Below are 18,418 nucleotides of genomic sequence, written 5' to 3'. Positions count from 1 at the left end.
TTCCAGTCTCTAGCCGTTAATGTGCTGCTTAAGTTTGCATTCCAGTCCTCAATGAGTGACCTTGGAGAGTCTTTCCCAAATTTACCCTCTAGAAGGCCCTTATATACTAAGGCTCTCTCATGTTTCGGGCAACTGGGTCACTGATGAATTTCTCAAAACAATTTAATGGCCATAATAGACCCCCAAACAAAGTTTATCAGATAGGGCCTGGCGCACTTGTAAATAGTGAGCATGGCCATCTGGACTAATATCAAAGTCTTCCACTAGCTTTTGAAAGGTCTTCAAACTCTTCTCCCCCTGTAGATGTACAACAGTAATCAGACCATGATCTTTCCAGCTCCTTGTTACTGGAGAGAAAGTATGGCTCAAGATATTTAAATTCCAATAAATAGGGGAGATAGGTAAAAGATCATCACAAGTTTTGTTCAAAAACGTAAGAAATTGCGTCCACACATGCAATCTATGTGCTAACAATGGGCTGTTCCTACATATCCAATGACAATGCAGAGAAGCAGGAGATAAAAAGGGGAGCATAGCTAAATTGAGACTATCCGTTTGTTCCTTTTCCAGTGCCAACCAAGAACACTAGTATAACAAATCTAATGCTGCAAGCAAACCAACCTGGCTGCCCAATAAATAAACTTGAAGGTTAGGCAAAGTCACTCCCCCCGCTGCTTATCAAGCCATAAATGACTAAGCTTAATACGGACCAACCTAAAATGCCAAATAAATCTACCTATCCAGCTATGCTAATCTGTAAAAACGTGCACTGGATTATTGCAGGGAACATGCTGAATAGGTACAGCAAATTGGGCAGAATATTCATTTTGAGCAGACTAATTCTGCCTGCCCAAGAAAAGGAAAGCTCACCCCATTTCTGAAGACTTTGCTTAACCTTGCCTATTATGCAATAAACATTTTTAGAGTACAATTTTTGAAAATACCGGAGGAAATAAACACCTAAATATGTGAAACCCTCTTGTACTTTACAAAAAGAATTAAAGCACTCTGGGATGGGCATTTTGAGATCTATAGGTTAAATTTCCAATTTTGCAATATTAAACTTGTAACCAGATAAAGCCCCATACCAATCTATTAGTCCAAAAATGTGGTCCAGAACTAGATGGGGCTGATTGGAGAAATTACTTACCTGATAATTTTGTTTTCCTTAGTGTTGACAAATGGACTCAGGACCAATGAGTTTATGCTCCCGTGCCAGGAGATGGAAACGGAGCAAGCTGACGGCACAGTGCACCTGCAGTGACCTCAGCCTGCCAGTATTTTCTTCTAAAGCAATTATGGACAAACTAGTAAAAAACTTGATTAAAAACATGATTAAAAACAGGTAACCAGAATTGTACTCAACAAAACATAAACACTGAACTCACAAAAGATTCTAGGTACACCAAGCTAGGGACTGGATGAACACTTACCAGTAATCCCTTGGGACCCAAAGCCCCACAGGAGGACTATTGACACACTCATGAGGCAGCCGAGGGCGGAAAGCTGAGTCAATCTGTCTACACTAAAGAAAACAAAATTATCAGGTAAGTAATTTCTCCATTTCCTAGAATGTAGACAGATGGACTCAAGATCAGCGGGATGTACCAAAGCTACTACCCAACAGGGTGGGAGGCTGCACACGGTCCAATCAACATCATATGTGCAAAGGCTGCATCCTCCTGGGCCTGCATATCCGAACAATAAAACCTGGAAAAAATGTGTAAGGAGGACCACGTCGCATCTCGACAGATATCGAGCGGAGACAACAGACTAACCTCTGTTAATGACACTCCCTGAGCCCTAGTGGAATGAGCCCTAACCTGAATAGGCAACAGCTTTTCAGTATCCACATTCACGGCCATGACCACCTCTTTAATCCAACGAGTTATGGTAGCCTGCAAAACCGGAGCATCCTGTTTACTACTGCCATACAGAACAAACAGGCAAACCATCTTTCGAAAAGACTTAAGAGAGCTCCAGATACCGCACAAGATGCCTAACATCCAAGGAGCACAAAAGGCGAAACTCCTACGCATCCCTGACCTTATCCAGAAATGGCATGGAGATGGACTGATTCAAATGAAAGTCCGAGACTACCTTGGGCAAGAAGATGGAACAGTAGGCAGCTGAAATGCCCCCAGAGTCACCCAAAGGAACGGCTCCCGGTAAGATAAGACCTGCAGCTCAGAAATCCAACGCGCAGAACATGTAGCCACCAGGAACACAGTCTTTAAAGTCAACAATTGTAAGGAAGCCTATGTAGTGGTCAGAACGTAGGGCTCGCCAAAATGTCCAGCACCAATTAAGACTCCACAATGAAGCCGGTAACCTCAAGAGAGCCCTAAGGTGCTTCATTCCTTCATAAAATGGGCCACATCAGGATAAGACGACAAGGAAACACCATTCACTAGGCCTCTGAATCAGGCAAGAGGCGCAACTTGCACCTTCAAGGAATTAAGGGCCAAGCCTTTAATCAATCCATTCTGCAAAACATCAGAATGAGAGGGAGCTTAAATGAATGAGGAAGAACACCCTGCTCCTCACATCAGGCCTCAAAAACTCTCCAAACCCGAACATAAGCCAAGGAAGTAGAGAACTTGAGAGCATGGAGTAAAGTGGCAATCACCGCAGAGGACTAACCACGCTTTAATAGTGCCAAACCGTAAGAAAGAAACAAGTCCGATCCTCATGAAGAATCGGTCCCTGTATAACACGGATGCCTGGGCCAGTCCAGCGCCACTAGGAGAACTAGCCCCCTGTGGCCTTCAATCTTGCAAATTATCCTGCCCAGCAAGGGCCACGGAGGAAAGGCATAAAGCAATCTGTCTTCTGGTCAGACTTGTATGAGCGCGACTATTCCAGGGCCTACAGATCTCTCCTGCGACTGTAGAAGCGAGAAACCTTTGCATTTCGAGAAGTCACCAGCAGGTCTAGGAACGGATGGCCCCAGCAATCCACAATCAGCTGAAATGCCTCCGTTGACAACACCCACTCTCCTGAGTCCAGACTCTCCCTGCTGAGAAAGTCCGCTCCTGAGACTGCGGATTCCAACGAGATAGCAGAGAGCACTGAAGAGGACGCATATGCACCATTGTCCATGGTACCACTTCCAGGGTAGCTGCCATCAAGCTGAACATGCGAAGGTAAGACCACACCATCAGGCATATGGTGTTTATCCAATGACACATTTGAGACATCTCTGGATCTGAACATCTGGTAGGAAACACTGTCCTGTCCCATGTCAAATCGGACCCCCAGATACTCCAATGACTGGGATGGTTGAAGATTGCCCTCGATCAGGTTCACCACCCAACCAACCACCTGGAATAAGGAGATCACCTTGTGTGTCAACAGGTGGCTCTCTTCCTGAGACTTGGCTCAAATCAGCCAGTTGTCCAAATAAGGGTGCACCAGGAGTCCTTCTTTTCACAAGGCCACCACTACAACCACCACGGACTGGAGTTGTAGCCTAGTGGTCACAGCAATGGGCCCTGAACCAGGGAAGCCAGGGTTCATTTCCCACTCAGGGATTGCTATGACAAATTACCTCTCTCTCCAACAAGAATAAATGTGGGGAATACCCTTTTTTACTTCACTTTCAATGCATATCCAGCGTAGCTCTCTGCTTCAATGGCAAGGGGGAATGAAGAAAAGTGGATTTATATTCAGACAACAACCAACAAGGACTGAATTGCACAGGCTGGGTAAACAAATAAGCGTGAGAGTAGCTTGCTTATTGCGGAGGTTACTACCCCTAACCAATTAAGCTAGATACTTCACTTAGATGCAGTTCCAGCACTACATTAATGGCGGGGGTGGAAGGGAAATAGAACCAAAGGTTTACTAAGGGCCAAGAGTAACAGATAATTATGAGGGAAAAAAAAAGTGTGAAAACTTGCTGGGCAGACTGGATGGGCTGTTTGGTCTTCTTCTGCCATCATTTCTATGTTTCTATGTTTCCTAAACTTGGAAAATGTTCTGGAAGTGGTGGCTAGACCAAAAGGCAGCACCCAAAATTGATAATGGAACCCCAATACCACAAAGTGTAAAAAGTGTTGGTGTTCCAATCAGATGGGAATGTGAAGGTAAGCTTCTGACAGATCCAAAGAGGTCAGAAATTCCCCCGACTGCACTGCCATTATTATAGAGCGTAAGGTTTCCATTCGAAAATGAGTCACCTTCAAGTGATGGTTGACCCTCTTGAGATTCAAGATGGAACAAAAGGAGCCTTCCTTCTTAGGCACAACAAAATAAATAGAATATCACCCCATACTTTCTTGAGATGTGGGCACTGGAACCACAGCCCTCAGTCTGAGGAGCCTTTGAAGCATGAACTCCACTGCCTGCTTCTTCTGCGGAGTAGCAAGGGGACACCATGAACACATCCCGAGGAATACTACAAAATTTCAGTGCATACCTTCGCATATCATCTCCAGGAATCACTGGTCCAACGTGATCTCGACCCACCTCCAATAAAAGAGAGAGAGAGACATCCTCCGATTTCCTGTTCCAGAAGGTGGGTCAGCAAACATTTATCGGGAAGCTCGGGAAGGTCCACCACCCGAACCCACTCCTCTCTTGGGCTGCGGGCGACAAAAGGACTGAGTCCTACCAAAATGGCAAATCCAGTGAAAGGTCATTCCTCTGTAGGGACAACAATGCCTGGAACCCCGAAAATGACACCTCATACCAAAGGGGCGCTGTAACTGTTTCTTATCCTCTTGCAACCGAGGCACCAGAGACTTGCCCCACTTACTGGTCAGTTTCTCCAACTCGCTCCCAAACAAGAGCAAGGCTTTAAAGAGCATCTTGGTAAGATTGGCTTTGGAAGCTGTGTCAGCTGAATAATTTCGCAGCCAAAATTGACACCTTGCCGCTATCACCAAAGCCACTCCTCTAGCCGAGGTCTGGACCAAATCACAGTCTGCATCTGCTAAAAAGGCAGCAGCAGGTTCCATAACCGCTCTGGAATTCCTGCCAGACTCATCAACCTCCTGAGAGAGAAGCAGACAAGATTTCTCCACTAGGGTGCAACAGGAGGCAATCTGTAAATTCATTGCCACTGCCACTGCCATTGCTTGCTTAAGAATAGCATCAATCCTTCTATTATCTATATCCCTTCCGGAGGATGTGGTGAAGACCAGAACTGTGAAGGACTTCAAAGGGGCGTGGGATAAACACTGTGGATCCATAAAGTCAAGAGGCGGCCAATGAAGAGTGGGTGACTCGCCAGAATGATGGCTACTGCCTGGAGACAATACCCTTATTAAATAAACATACACATGCTTACTGTGACTCCAACATCGCTCTAAGCTTCAACAGCAAGAGGAAATGTGGAATAAAGGATTCACACTCACAAAGAGGTGAGTAGCTGGCTTGTTACGGCGGTTACTACCCCAAATCAAATAAGCCTGATACTTCACTTTCAATGCATATACAGCATAGTTCTCTGCTTCAACGGCAGGGGAGAAGAAAAACTGATACTTCACACATCCAGCAGAGCTCTCTGCTTCAACGGCAGGGGAGAAGAAAAGAGGGTTCGCACTCACAAAGCGGGGAGTAGCTGGCTTGTTACGGCGGTTACTACCCCAAACCAAATGTGCCTGATACTTCACTTTCGATGCATATCCAGCATGGCTCTCTGCTTCAACAGCATGGGAGAAGACTGATACTTCACGCATATCCAGCATAGCTCTCTGCTTCAACGGCAGGGGAGAAAAAAAGAAAACTGATACTTCACGCATATCCAGCATAGCTCCCTGCTTCAACGGCAGGGGAGAAGAAAAACAACCAATAAGGGCTGTATAACATAGTCTGGGTAAAACAAAAAAGCATGGGTGTAGCTTGCTTATTGGCAGGGGAGAAGCTTGCTTATTGGCAGGGGAGAAGAAAAACAACCGATAAGGGCTGTATAACATAGTCTGGGTAAAACAAATAAGCATGGGTGTAGCTTGCTTATTGCGGCGGCTACTACCCCTAACTAATCAAGCTAGATATTTCACTTGGATGCAGCTCCATCACTGCTCTCTACATTAAAGGTGGGGGTGGAAGGGAAATAGAACCAAGAGCTAAGAGAAACAGATAAGTATGAGAGAAAAAATGTGTGAAGCTTGCTGGGCAGACTGGATGGGCCATTTGGTCGTCTTCTGCCGTCATTTTCTATGTTTTCTATGTTTCTATCCTTCAAGGCCGCTCTTCCATCTACGAGGATACTCGTCCGCTTAGACACGGCACATACCAGAGCATCCACTTTGGGAAAACACAAATGCTCTCTCACAACCGGATCCTGGGGGTACAGGCCTTCCAATGTTCGACCCCCTTTAAAATTTGCCTCTGGGGCATCCCATGGCAGATCAATCAATTCCTGGATGGTATATATCACCAGGAAAAAAACAAGAGGCTTTACGTAAGGAAACCAAAATGGGATTCTTCCTCGGCTCTGACACAGCATCCGAAACCAGGAACACCCAGCTGTTTCAAGGTCTGGGAAATCAAGGCCAGCTGTTCATCTTTATGAAAGAACTGAAACATGGTTCAATTTGGTTTCAGCCCTGGAGGATTTTCCCCATCTTCCAGGGAATCAATATTAACCTCATCATCAGTGCCATCCAGATTCCTGCTGGGAACACCTGCAGGGAGGTAAAGTGAGCCCCGGCGCTTAAGCATAGGACTGGAAGAAGGAGGAGCCACCAGCTGGAGGTCTGACCAGACAGAAATGGGAGAAGCGGAGGACTGTGCCTGAAGAAAGGCTTGCAAGCCTTGAAAAAATTCCACCCAAGAAAAAGAAGCTGGGTCTAGACCAAGCCCAGAAGGAACTGGAGCTGGTTTCACAGAACTGCCCTCACCAGCGCAGGAGCCTGTCAAGGGAGAACCAAGATCTTGCATCTCCCCAGTCAAGGCCATTACCGACCCATCATCAGAATGGGAAGAGCCAGGCTTAGCAAAATCCGAGGAAGTCAGCTCTCCCTGAGCATCTGAGCAGCGCTGACACAGGTTAGAAGCCAGGTCAGGCTCAGAAGCCCTAATATAACAGGCAACACAAATAGGAAGATGCTTAGGCTTCTTGCTTATTGGCGCCATCACTGCAGTAAACATGCGTCGGAACTGCTTGTGCTCAAAAATGAAATGTGCCCGAAAAATAAGCACCTAGAAGAAAGCATGGCAAGGCACACACATAACCTATGTACCAAGTTAAATGCATAAAAATGTTTGTGCGCATAAAAAGCGCGCCCAAAAATCGAGCAGACAACGTGTATGCAGAGCTGACACACTGCGTACACTGACGGCCTATAGAAGGCAGCAGAACATGCACAATCGGCCGCCGTGGCCTACCATGCCGTGTGCAAGAAAAAAAGCCTAAGTGCGGGGCCTAGCCCACCAGGGGCCACTCCACCTGCCAGGCTGCCCAGTTCCCCAACCCCAATGGAAGTGGGAACGAAAGCTGGCATGGCGCGCCAAAAATGGAGGCCGGAGGAAGTCCTGAAACCCCTCTAACTGTCTCTGATTCAGGTAAAACTTTCTCCTTTTTTTTTTTTAATCTTTACCTGAGCACAGCGTTTACCAGCTGAGTACAGAGACAGTCTCTGGCTGCAGGGGGGAAGGGCATCTGCCATCACCGCCACACTTGGCCTCCTGCACCCGCTGCCTTTCAGCTGAACTAGCAGCTAAGCCCACACAGGGAAACCCAGCTACCGGACCAAGGCACACCTTTGAGGGACCATGGATATCACCTCAGGAATTCTCAACTGGGGAAGGGACCTTTAGGTATCACCGCAGGAGAGCGGGACTTTCTTTGCCTGAATTTAGAATTTCAAATTTCTCCTTTCAAAAAGCTCAAACAATCCCCATAGGAAGATGCATGTCCACCATCTGCTAGAGATGTAGAATACTGGCAGGCTGGGGTCACTGCATTGTTATGTATACCGTGACATCAGCTTGCTCCGTCTCCATCTTCTGGAAGGGGAGCATAAACCCACAGGTCGTGAGTCCATCTGTCTACATGCTAGGAAATGTGCAAGTTAATTTTCAAATGGGGCTGGCAGGTACAAAGTATACATGGGGATTTCAAAATTATATCCCTGCACATATTTTGTCTTCCTCACACTAACTCTGGCCCTTTCACTTGTTGTGTAAAGTACAAATGCTGTCAAACAGCAATAATACTTTTACTTTCAGAAGGAGGGCAATTTTAAAACTGGGGAATTTGACCAGTAAACTACATAATTACCTGGAAAAATTCCCTTGAGAAATATCTTCAAAATTATGCTAGTAGAATCTTAATAAAAATTTTAGGCTGTCAATAAAAATCTGGAATGCTACCACTAAAAAATATTTTCAGGTGCCAGCCTATTGACAGTGCTGGGGGGTGTCATGCAGTATTTATTTATTTAAAAGATTTTATATACCGTCATTCGTGTTTACATCACAACGGTGAGCAAAGACCTTTATGCGGGGTAAATGTTGCTTGAAAATTGCTAGAATAGTAGTTACATTTACACATGTAAATCCTTTCTAAAATTACCCCCTTAATATGTTCTCATACTCCACATTATACATATTGCTACTATACTAACCCTTTTGATACTCCAGCTCTGTCATTTACTATCTTCACTTCCTTCACATTGCCATACTGGGCAAAAAACTTCCTGAGGTCATTTTCATTAGTCTAGTAAGATAAAAAAAAACAAAAAAAACAAAATGGAAGAGCCTTTAGGTGAGATATTTGTTTAGTCTTTTAATTGCAAATTCTGCTTACATATCTGCTCTGAATCAGGTTCTGCTTACAAGCCATAATATGATAAAAAGGAGCATTTGGATGTTCAGATTTGGCGCTTTAATTTCTTATTTACTTAAAGTTCTGTCAACAAAACGTATGTGTCAACAAATACAGAAAATAATATAAATAAAAGTATTAAAACAATATATCCCAACATGGTGATGCTGCCTGAAAAAAAGATTCTTGTTTGAACCTGAGTTGTGATAGCACTGCTTATATTTAAAAAGGTAAAATATTAACATTTTTTCTTGTTAAATGCATATCATTTTTTAAAGTTCCTCTTGATGGGTTTATTGTTAAAGATTTATTTCCTAAACTACAGCAATATATATAGATTAAAAAACATTGGCTGTGTGAGCCATTCTGTTATCAGCTCTATACATTCAAGAAGCAGTACTAAGTAGATTCTTCAAAGCATCAACCTGACTACATCTTGGTTCTACTGATTCCTCACTGGATTGTATTCTAAGATATTTTACTTCTTATACTCTCACACTCTTCTGGAAAAAAAGGTGTCTACTTTTTATTATGGCTATACCCTGTTTCTTTTTGTAATTTTTTATTATATTTAAACACAAGAATAAGATTGTTAGGTAAAGTAAGCAAGACTGCTTACCGTAAATGGTATTTTCCATTACATGTGGGTTACATCATCCAGAGGCACCGAACGGATTTGTCTCTCCAAGCTTAGAGCTTTGAGCTCTACTGAGCATGTGCGGGAGTTCTCATGTATGCATTGCCTCATAAGCCTCCTCAATCAGTATAACAGCTGAGTCTAGTTAAGTAGTCAACTCTCCAGGGAGGAGGGCAGGCAATCCATGGCTAATTCATCCTGCCATATACAGAAAACACTGTTCACAGTAAGCAAGCTTACTTTTTCCATCGATAAGCAGGCTGATTAGCCATTACATGTGGGGAGTCCCAAGCTACAAGTTGCAGCGGAGTGATTACTTAACATGCAACTGAACATCACAGAGGAGAGTAGACTATGGAAAGAATAGATTGCACAAAACTGCTTGTCCAAATTTTCTGTCTGTCCTTGAAAGATTATTAAGGCAGTAATGGGATGTGAATGTGTGGACTGTAGACCATGTTGCAGCTTTGCATGTATCTTTGATTGGTACTTCTCACATATGAGCAACAGAAGACACCATGGCTAATCCTAATGAGCTTTAATCGAGTGAGTTATATTAGTGATGTACGCAAGCCACTAACCAGTAGGATAAAGTTCCTTTAGCTTCTGGTATCCCCAGATGGTTAGGGTCATAGGAGACAAAGAGCTGGTTGATTTAATGATGAAGTTGAGTATATCTCTTATAATATGCTAGGGCCTGTTGCAGTACAGAGTATGGAGGGCTTTTTTACCCTCATGCACATGGAGCCTTGGGAAGAAAGTAGGTAGTACAATGGACTGATTGATATGGAAAGCCGATACTACTTTTGGAAGAAATTTTGGGTGGGTTCAATGAACTATCCTGTTGTGATAAAACTGTAGATACAGAGGGTAGTGGACAAGAGCTTGGAGTTCACTAACTCTTCTCCCTGAGATGAATGCAACGAGGAAAAGTACTTTAAAAGTCAGTAGCTTCAAGAAAGCGTACTCTAATGGCTCAAAAGGAGGCTTCATCAATTGGGAGAAGACGACATCGAGATCCCATGGAACATGAGGTTTTGGTATTAGAGGTTTGTTGTGCAAGAGTGGATAGATAATACATTGAAATCGTCAGCTCAGTGTGCTGCGGCAGTCAAAAAAGCAAACAGAATGTTAGCAATTATTAGGAAGGGAATGGTGAACAAAACAGAAAATGTGATAATGCCTCTGTATCGCTCCATGGCGAAACCGCACCTTGAGTACTGTGTACAATTCTGGTCACCACATCTCAAAAAAGATATAGTTGCAATGGAGAAGGTACAGAGAAGGTCGATCAAAATGATAAAGGGGATGGAATAGTTCCCCTATGAGGAAGGGCTAAAGAGGTTAGGGCTGTTAAGCTTGGAGAAGAGACAGCTGAGGGAGGATATGATATGGGACTTTAAAATCATGAGAGGTCTTGAACGGGTAAATGTGAATCAGTTATTTACTCTTTCGGATAATAGAAGGACTAGGGGACACTCCATGAAGTTAGCAATTAGCACATTTAAAACTAATCGGGGAAAATTCTTTTTCATTCAATGTACAATTAAGCTCTGGAATTTGTTGCCAGAGGATGTGGTTAGTGCAGTTAGTGAAGCTGGGTTTAAAAAAGGTTTGGATAAGTTCTCGGAGAAGGAGTCCATTAACTGCTATTAGTCAAGTTGACTTAAGAGCATAGCCACTGCTATTGCTGGCATCAGTAGCATGGGATCTACTTATACTTATGTTTGGGTACTGGCCAGGTACTTGTAGCCTGGATTGGCCACTGTTGGAAACAGAATGCTGGAGTTGATGGATGTTTGGTCTGACCCAGTATGGCAATTTCTTATATTCTTAAGAGAGTCCTTTATTAAAACGAGATACAAAGGGTGAATGGAGATTGGTTAGTTGTCCAGGAAGGCATGGTATCCCAAGATGGCTTTCAGATGAACACTCACAAGTAGATTCTAAAAACCCTAAGTACGGCCAAGCTGGGAGATACGCGCATGATTCGGAAGCGTGTGTGGCCCCGCGGATTTTAAAAGGCCCGCGGCTATGTGCGCATTTCCCAATACATGCATTACAAAAGTTTTGAGAAAAAGGGGCAGGGAAAGAGCGGGCCGAGATAGCCAGTATCACACTCAAGCATGCGCTGGGATTAGAACCGCAAACCTTGCTTCTGCTATGGACTGCGTGTAAGTACTGCAATAAAAAAATTAGGGTACTCAGCAGGGTTTTACGGGTCGGGGCTGGTAGGGTAAAAGGGAGACAAGTTAGGTAGGGGGTTTAGGAACTCCACTCCTTTACTGGGGCAAACTTTGAAATAGACCTAATGTGTCAACGCATGTACCGGCTAAAATTCCCATTTATGCACGAGACGGCACTCATGCGCACATGAGCATGTCGAAAGAAAATCATGTGCGCTTGTACACGCGGGTAGCTGATTTTATAACATGCGTGCATAAACGCGTGCATGTTATAAAATCAGTGCGCCCATGTGTGCTCGGCGGCAAATACTCACGTGTGCATGTGTGCGAGTATTAAAATTCACCTCTCACTGAGGAAGTGGCAAGGTCCAAGTTAGAGAGGCGAAGTAAGTTATTACAAGAGTTGTAGAGGCTTGCATGAAAAAGGTTTGGAATCATGCTGTTGGCATCAGATGGAGAATCTTCTCCATTTGAAGGCATAACTTTTCCTGGTTGACGGCTTGCTAGACAAAACTGTCTTCGATTTCCAATGGTAATTGTAGTTCTGCCATCACTGCACCTTCAACATGCAAGCTGTGAGATGGAGGACTGAGTTATTGGGATAAAAGTGTCCTGTCAACCTGAGTTAGAAGAGTAAAATCTGACCCTAGAGGTATAGGAGGACTGCTGGAAAGCTTGATGAGATATGGATGCCAAATTTGTCAGGGCCATGCCAGTGCAATGACGATTTGGCAATGAGGGGTATCGGTGGAAAAGCATACATGAGACTTGATCCCTATCGACTAGGAAAGTATCCTGTGTTTAGTAGAACTGAGCAGAATTGACTTAGTTTTGTGTTTTGTTGTGATGCAAACTCGTCCACTATTGGTAGACCCCAAAAGTCGAACAGTTTAGGATTTAGATATTTTTTAGAGTTTATATAGTACCTTATTTTAGGAGACAGGAGGAGGAGTGAACAGGAGTTTTTGATGTACTTTAGGATTATTTTATGAAATGTCACTATTAGTTGTAATCTTTTAAGCTTTATATTGTCTTATGTTTTACCTGGCTGTTTTACTGTTTATAATGTATTTATTGCTGTAAACCGTTACGATGGAATCCGAGTGACGGTATATAAGACCCAATAAATAAATAATAATTGCTGCAGAGACTACTCCAGAGGTTAAAATACTCTGCTGAGCCAATCTACTTGAATGTTGGAGACACCTTGTAGTAGGTGGCCTGAAGGGTTACACGATGGCATTCCACCCAGTTCCATATCTTTAATGCTCAACAGAAAGGCCATGATCCTGTTTCCCCTTGCTTGTTGAAATAGAATATGGATGGGACATGGGCATCCTGATTGTCTGTTTGAATTATAGAGTTGTGTGAACATGGTGAGGGCATGCCATATGTCTCTCAGTTCCAGATGACTGATTTGAAAGAGACTCTCATGAGGAGACCAAGTTCCCTGGTCCGGAAGGATCCTACATGAGCTCCCGAACCCCTGGTGGAAACATCTGACAAAGGAACAAGCTGAAGGGGCAGTAGTCAAAGCAAGGTATCATCCCAGAACAAGCTGGGTCATCACTACCACCATAACTCCCTTGCCATTGGTTTTGCGATCCTCACTACTGAAGAGAGAGGTTCTGTGAGCTGATCCCATTGAGATCTGAGACCCCACTGAAAGTGGTGAATATGAAGATGGGTTAGTGGAACTACATGGATGGCCACTACCATGTGACTCAATAATACAAGGAGCTTCCTGGCCTTAGTTCTTGGATTGGAGAATTAGCAGACCATGGTAATCTTCCAGGCATTTGATAAGAATGCTTTCTGTAATGCTAAGTTTATGCATGCCACTATGAACTGAAGGTGCTAAGTGAGCTTCAGGTTTGACTTCTCAAAGCTGATGAGAGATCCTAGCCTCAATAGGAGGCAAACTGTCACATCTAGGGCGTGGAGAATTGCCTCTCATGACTGTGCTGTGATCAACCAATCGTCAAGATAGGGAAAGACTTGTACTGTCTGACAAAGCAAAATTGCTTACCTTGTAATAGGTGTTATCCCAGGACAGCAGGATGTAGTCCTCACATATGGGTGACGTCACTGACGGAGCCCTATCATGGAAAACTTTCTGTCAAAGTTTCTAGAAACATCTGACTGGCACACTAAGTCCACTGAGCATGCCCAGCATGCCATGATCCCTCGAGCCACAGGGGTCTCCCTTCAGTCTCGTGTATAGCAATAAGCGTTAGCAAAAATAAAATAATAAAACGTATCGGATCCAACTCCGCGGGGTGGTGGGGGGGTTTCGTGAGGACTACATCCTGCTGTCCTGGGATAACACCTATTACAAGGTAAGCAATTTTGCTTTATCCCAGAACAAGCAGGATGCTAGTCCTCACATATGGGTGATTAGCAAGCTATAGGCTGAGTCATTTTGCAGTGAACCAACACTGAAGTATTGTTGTTGAAAATGAGGCAGCCTAAAATCACAGCAGGTAGAATGTAGAAGGAGTTGGGATTATACTGGAAACAAGTTCTTTAAAACAGATTGTCCGTAAGCTGAATCTTGTCTTCCTTCTTTATCCAAACAGTAATGAGCTGCAAAAGTGTGAAGAGAACTCCATGTTGCAGCTTTACAAATGTCAGCTACTGGTACTGAATGATAGCAAAATTGCTTACCTTGTAATAGGTGTTATCCCAGGACAGCAGGATGTAGTCCTCATATATGGGTGACGTCATTCACGGAGCCCTTAAGCGGGAAAAACTTCTGGCAAGTTTCTAGAAGCTTTTAACTGGCTGCCTGAGGCTACTGAGCATGCCCGGCATGCCATGATATTCCCTGCCACAGGGGTCTCACTTCAGTCTGGTATGTAGCAAAAAGCGTTAGCAAAATAAAATAATAAAGTCTGAGGCCCAACTCCGCGGGGTGGCGGGTGGGTTCCGTGAGGACTACATCCTGCTGTCCTGGGATAACACCTATTACAAGGTAAGCAATTTTGCTTTATCCCAGGACAAGCAGGATGCTAGTCCTCACATATGGGTGATTAGCAAGCTAGAGGCTGAGTCATTGTCCATGCAGGTAACAGGAATGCCTTGTTGAAGAAATGAGTCAGCCGAAGATCACAGCAGGCTGGTTGTAGAAGGAGTTGGGATTAAACTGGAAACAAGTTCTTTAAGACAGATTGTCCATAGGCTGAATCTTGTCGTCCTTCCTTGTCCAAACAGTAATGAGCTGCAAAGGTGTGAAGAGAACTCCATGTTGCTGCTTTACAAATGTCAATGATTGGCACTGAACGAAAATGTGCTACCGAGGTTGACATTGCTCTTACTGAATGTGCCTTTACTCGCCCTTGGAGAGGAAGGCCTGCTTTTTCATAGCAAAACTGTATGCAATCTGCTAACCAATTGGATAGAGTATGCTTTCCCACTGCTTTACCTGGCTTATTTGGATCATAAGAGACAAAAAGCTGATTGGATTTTCTGAGGGACGTAGTGCGATTCAAATAAAAAGACAATGCATGTTTACAGTCCAGAGTGTGTAAAGCTCTTTCTCCTTGGTGAGAATGGGGTCTTGGAAAGAATGTGGGTAGAACTATGGTTTGATTTAAATGGAATTCCGTAACTACCTTAGGAAGGAATTTTGGGTGTGTACGGAGAACCACTCTGTCATGGAGAAACTTTGTATAAGGTTCATACGTGACAAGTGCTTGTAACTCACTAACTCTCCTAGCTGATGTAATGGCTATGAGGATAATAGTTTTCCATGTGATAAATTTAAGATCACAGGAATCTATCGGTTCGAAAGGAGAACGCATTAATCCTGTTAAAACCAAATTCAGATCCCATTGTGTGACTGGAGGCCGAATTGGTGGTTTAAGGTGAGTTAGACCTCTCATGAATCTACTGACGAGAGGTTGTGTGGATATAAGTGCATCTCCTATCTTGTTATGATAAGCTGAGATTGCGCTCAAATGCACTCTGATTGACGATGTCTGAAGACCAGAGACTGAGAGATAGTACAAATATTCTAGAAGAGAAGTTGTGGGGCAAGTGAAGGGATCAATATTGTTTTGCTTGCACCAGAAAGTAAACCGTTTCCATTTGAAAGAATAATTCCTTCGTGTGGAAGGTTTGCGTGAAGCTATAAGCACTTGAGAAACATTAGTTGAAAGATTAAGTGATTGTAGGATTAAGCTTTCAACATCCATGCAGTCAGGGATAGGGATTGAAGGTTGGGATAGCGCAACCGACCCTGATCCTGAGTGATGAGATTGGGAGCTACTCCCAGGCGTATTGGATCCCTGACTGAAAGGTCTAGCAGAGTGGGAAACCATACTTGTCGAGGCCAATACGGGGCTATGAGTATCATGGACCCCTTGTCCTGTTGTAGCTTCACCAGTGTCTTGGTGATAAGCGGTATTGGAGGATATGCATATAGTAGGCCTGAGTTCCAAGGGCGAGCAAAGGCGTCCTTGGCTGGTTGGTTCTTCTGTTTGTGCAGAGAACAGAAGTTGTCCACTTTGTGGTTCAGATGCGACGCAAAGAGGTCTGTTGTTGGTTGTCCCCAACGTTGGAATATTTTGGTCGCTATAGAGGGATTTAGAGACCACTCGTGTGGTTGGAACTGGCGACTGAGTCGGTCTGCTAGGACATTTTGAATCCCTGCTAGATAAGTGGCCTGTAGGAACATTGAGTGGTTCAAGGCCCAGTCCCAGATTTGTGCAGCTTCCTGACAAAGGAGACACGAGCCCGTACCTCCCTGTTTGTTGATGTACCACATGGCTACAGTATTGTCTGTCTGGATTAGCACAGTCTTGTGTGAAAGGCAGTCCTTGAACGCATGCAGCGCATAACGTATAGATCGAAGTTCCAGAAAATTGATTTGATATGTGGCTTCGAGTTTTGTCCAAGTTCCTTGAGTTTGAAGAGAGTTTAGGTGAGCTCCCCACCCCAAGGTGGATGCATCTGTAGTTAATGTTATCTGAGGGATCGGTTTCTGGAAGGGTAGGCCCTTGCTAAATTGTCCTTGATTGTCCACCATTGTAGCGAGGAGCATAGTTGGTGGGTTACTTGGATTTGATAATGTAGTGGTTGAATGGCTTGGATCCATTGTGATCGAAGAGTCCATTGGGTGAGTCGCATGGCAAGTCTTCCCATAGGAGTGACGTGAACCGTTGAAGCCATGTGGCCTAGTAAGATTAGAAACTGATGAGCTGTCATTTGTGGTTGTATGGATATTGAGTACGCCAACTGGGACAGTGTGAGTGCACGGTCTTCTGGAAGAAAAGCTTGTGCAAGGTTTGTGTTTAATTCTGCTCCTATGAATTGGAGTAGATGAGACGGGTTCAGGTGGGATTTTTGATAATTGATGAGGAATCCCAGTTTGTGAAGTAACTTTATCGTAGAATGTAGAGAAGTTATTGCTCCTTGTTGTGATTGACTTTTGATTAGCCAATCGTCGAGATAAGGAAAGACATGAACCCCTTGTTTGTGTAAATGTCCCGCTATCACTGCCAGGCATTTGGTGAATATTCTGGGAGCTGAAGCTAGGCCGAATGGCAAGACTCTGTATTGGAAATGTTGATGTCCTACCGTGAATCGGAGGTACTTGCGATGAGGCGGGAATATTGGAATGTGAGTGTATGCATCTTGAAAATCCAGAGAGCAAAGCCAATCTCCCTTTTGTATTAGTGGAAGCATGGTGCCTAGCGACACCATCCTGAATTTTTCTTTTCTTAGGAATTTGTTGAGATTTCTGAGATCTAGAATGGGACGCAGGCCTCCGGTTTTCTTTGGAATGAGGAAATACCGGGAATAGAATCCTCTTCCCTTCTGAGTGTGTGGTACGTATTCCACCGCCCTTGCTTTCAGAAGAGCAGATAATTCTGTTTGTAACTGAGGTATGTGATTGAGATGGGAGTTTTGTGGTGGAAAATCTTGAGGGAGAGAAATGAAGTCTAGGCAGTAGCCTTGATGAACAATGGACAAGACCCAATGATCTGTTGTAATGTTTGTCCATTCCTTGTAAAATTGGGAAATTCTCCCTCCAACTGGCAATTCGGGATAAGGATTGGGTAGTTGGCTCTGCACTCTGGGATGATTTTCAAAAACCCGAGGTGGAACCTGTTTGAGGGGGTGGCTGTGGCCTTGCAGACCGTTGTTGTCTCTGTTGTGGACGTTGTTGAGTTCTTGGAGGTCTTGACCTAGAGGCCTGAGGATAATACCTCCTTGGTCGGTAAAAAGGACGTTTAGTGTCCCTACATGATGGTCTGCGAGTTGGATGAGTTGCAGTGTCATGAGGCAAGGTGGATAGTTGCTTCAAGGTTTCTGAATGTTCTCGAAGCTGTGCAACGGCATCTTGCACCTTTGTGCCAAACAAATTATCACCTTGACATGGTAGGTCTACCAATTTGTCTTGGACTTCAGGGCGTAAATCTGAAGCCTTTAGCCAGGCCCACCTTCTTGCGCTGATGCCAGATGCAGCAGTTCTTGATGTTTCAAAAGCATCATAGGCTGCCCTTACCTCGTGCTTTCCTGCATCTAGGCCCTTTTGTACAATTTGCTGTGCTGCCTCTTGTTGTTGCTGAGGCAGGGATGGTAAAAACTCTTCTATTTGTTTCCAGAGATTTCTCTGGTGCTGCGTCATATAAAGCTGATATGCAGCAATCTTAGAGTTCAGCATGGCTCCCTGGTAGATTTTCCTTCCCATTAAATCTAAAAATCTGCTGTCTTTCCCTGGAGGGATTGAAGCATGTGTTCTGGATCTGCGTGATTTTTTCTGAGCAGATTCTACAACTAGGGAGTTGTGAGGGAGTTGAGGTTTTTCAAAAC

The 18,418-nt window shown here is 44.1% G+C and overlaps 1 protein-coding gene across 2 annotated transcripts in view; it reads right to left on the bottom strand.

The window, feature by feature from the left end:
* The window catches only part of BOLL (boule homolog, RNA binding protein), a 725,867-nt gene that overhangs the window by 543,318 nt on the left and 164,131 nt on the right, over positions 1–18,418 (bottom strand). For both annotated transcript variants that reach the window (XM_029606045.1, XM_029606046.1), the window contains exon 3: positions 8,577–8,668. In XM_029606045.1, coding sequence (XP_029461905.1) covers positions 8,577–8,668 — 92 coding nt within the window. The remainder of the gene's footprint in view (positions 1–8,576; positions 8,669–18,418) is intronic.

This window comes from Rhinatrema bivittatum, chromosome 6, assembly GCF_901001135.1.
Source record: "Rhinatrema bivittatum chromosome 6, aRhiBiv1.1, whole genome shotgun sequence".
In the NCBI taxonomy this organism is placed as follows: domain Eukaryota; kingdom Metazoa; phylum Chordata; class Amphibia; order Gymnophiona; family Rhinatrematidae; genus Rhinatrema; species Rhinatrema bivittatum.
The sequence above is the reverse complement of the archived record's forward strand: the minus strand, read 5'-3'. Positions and strand labels throughout refer to the sequence as shown.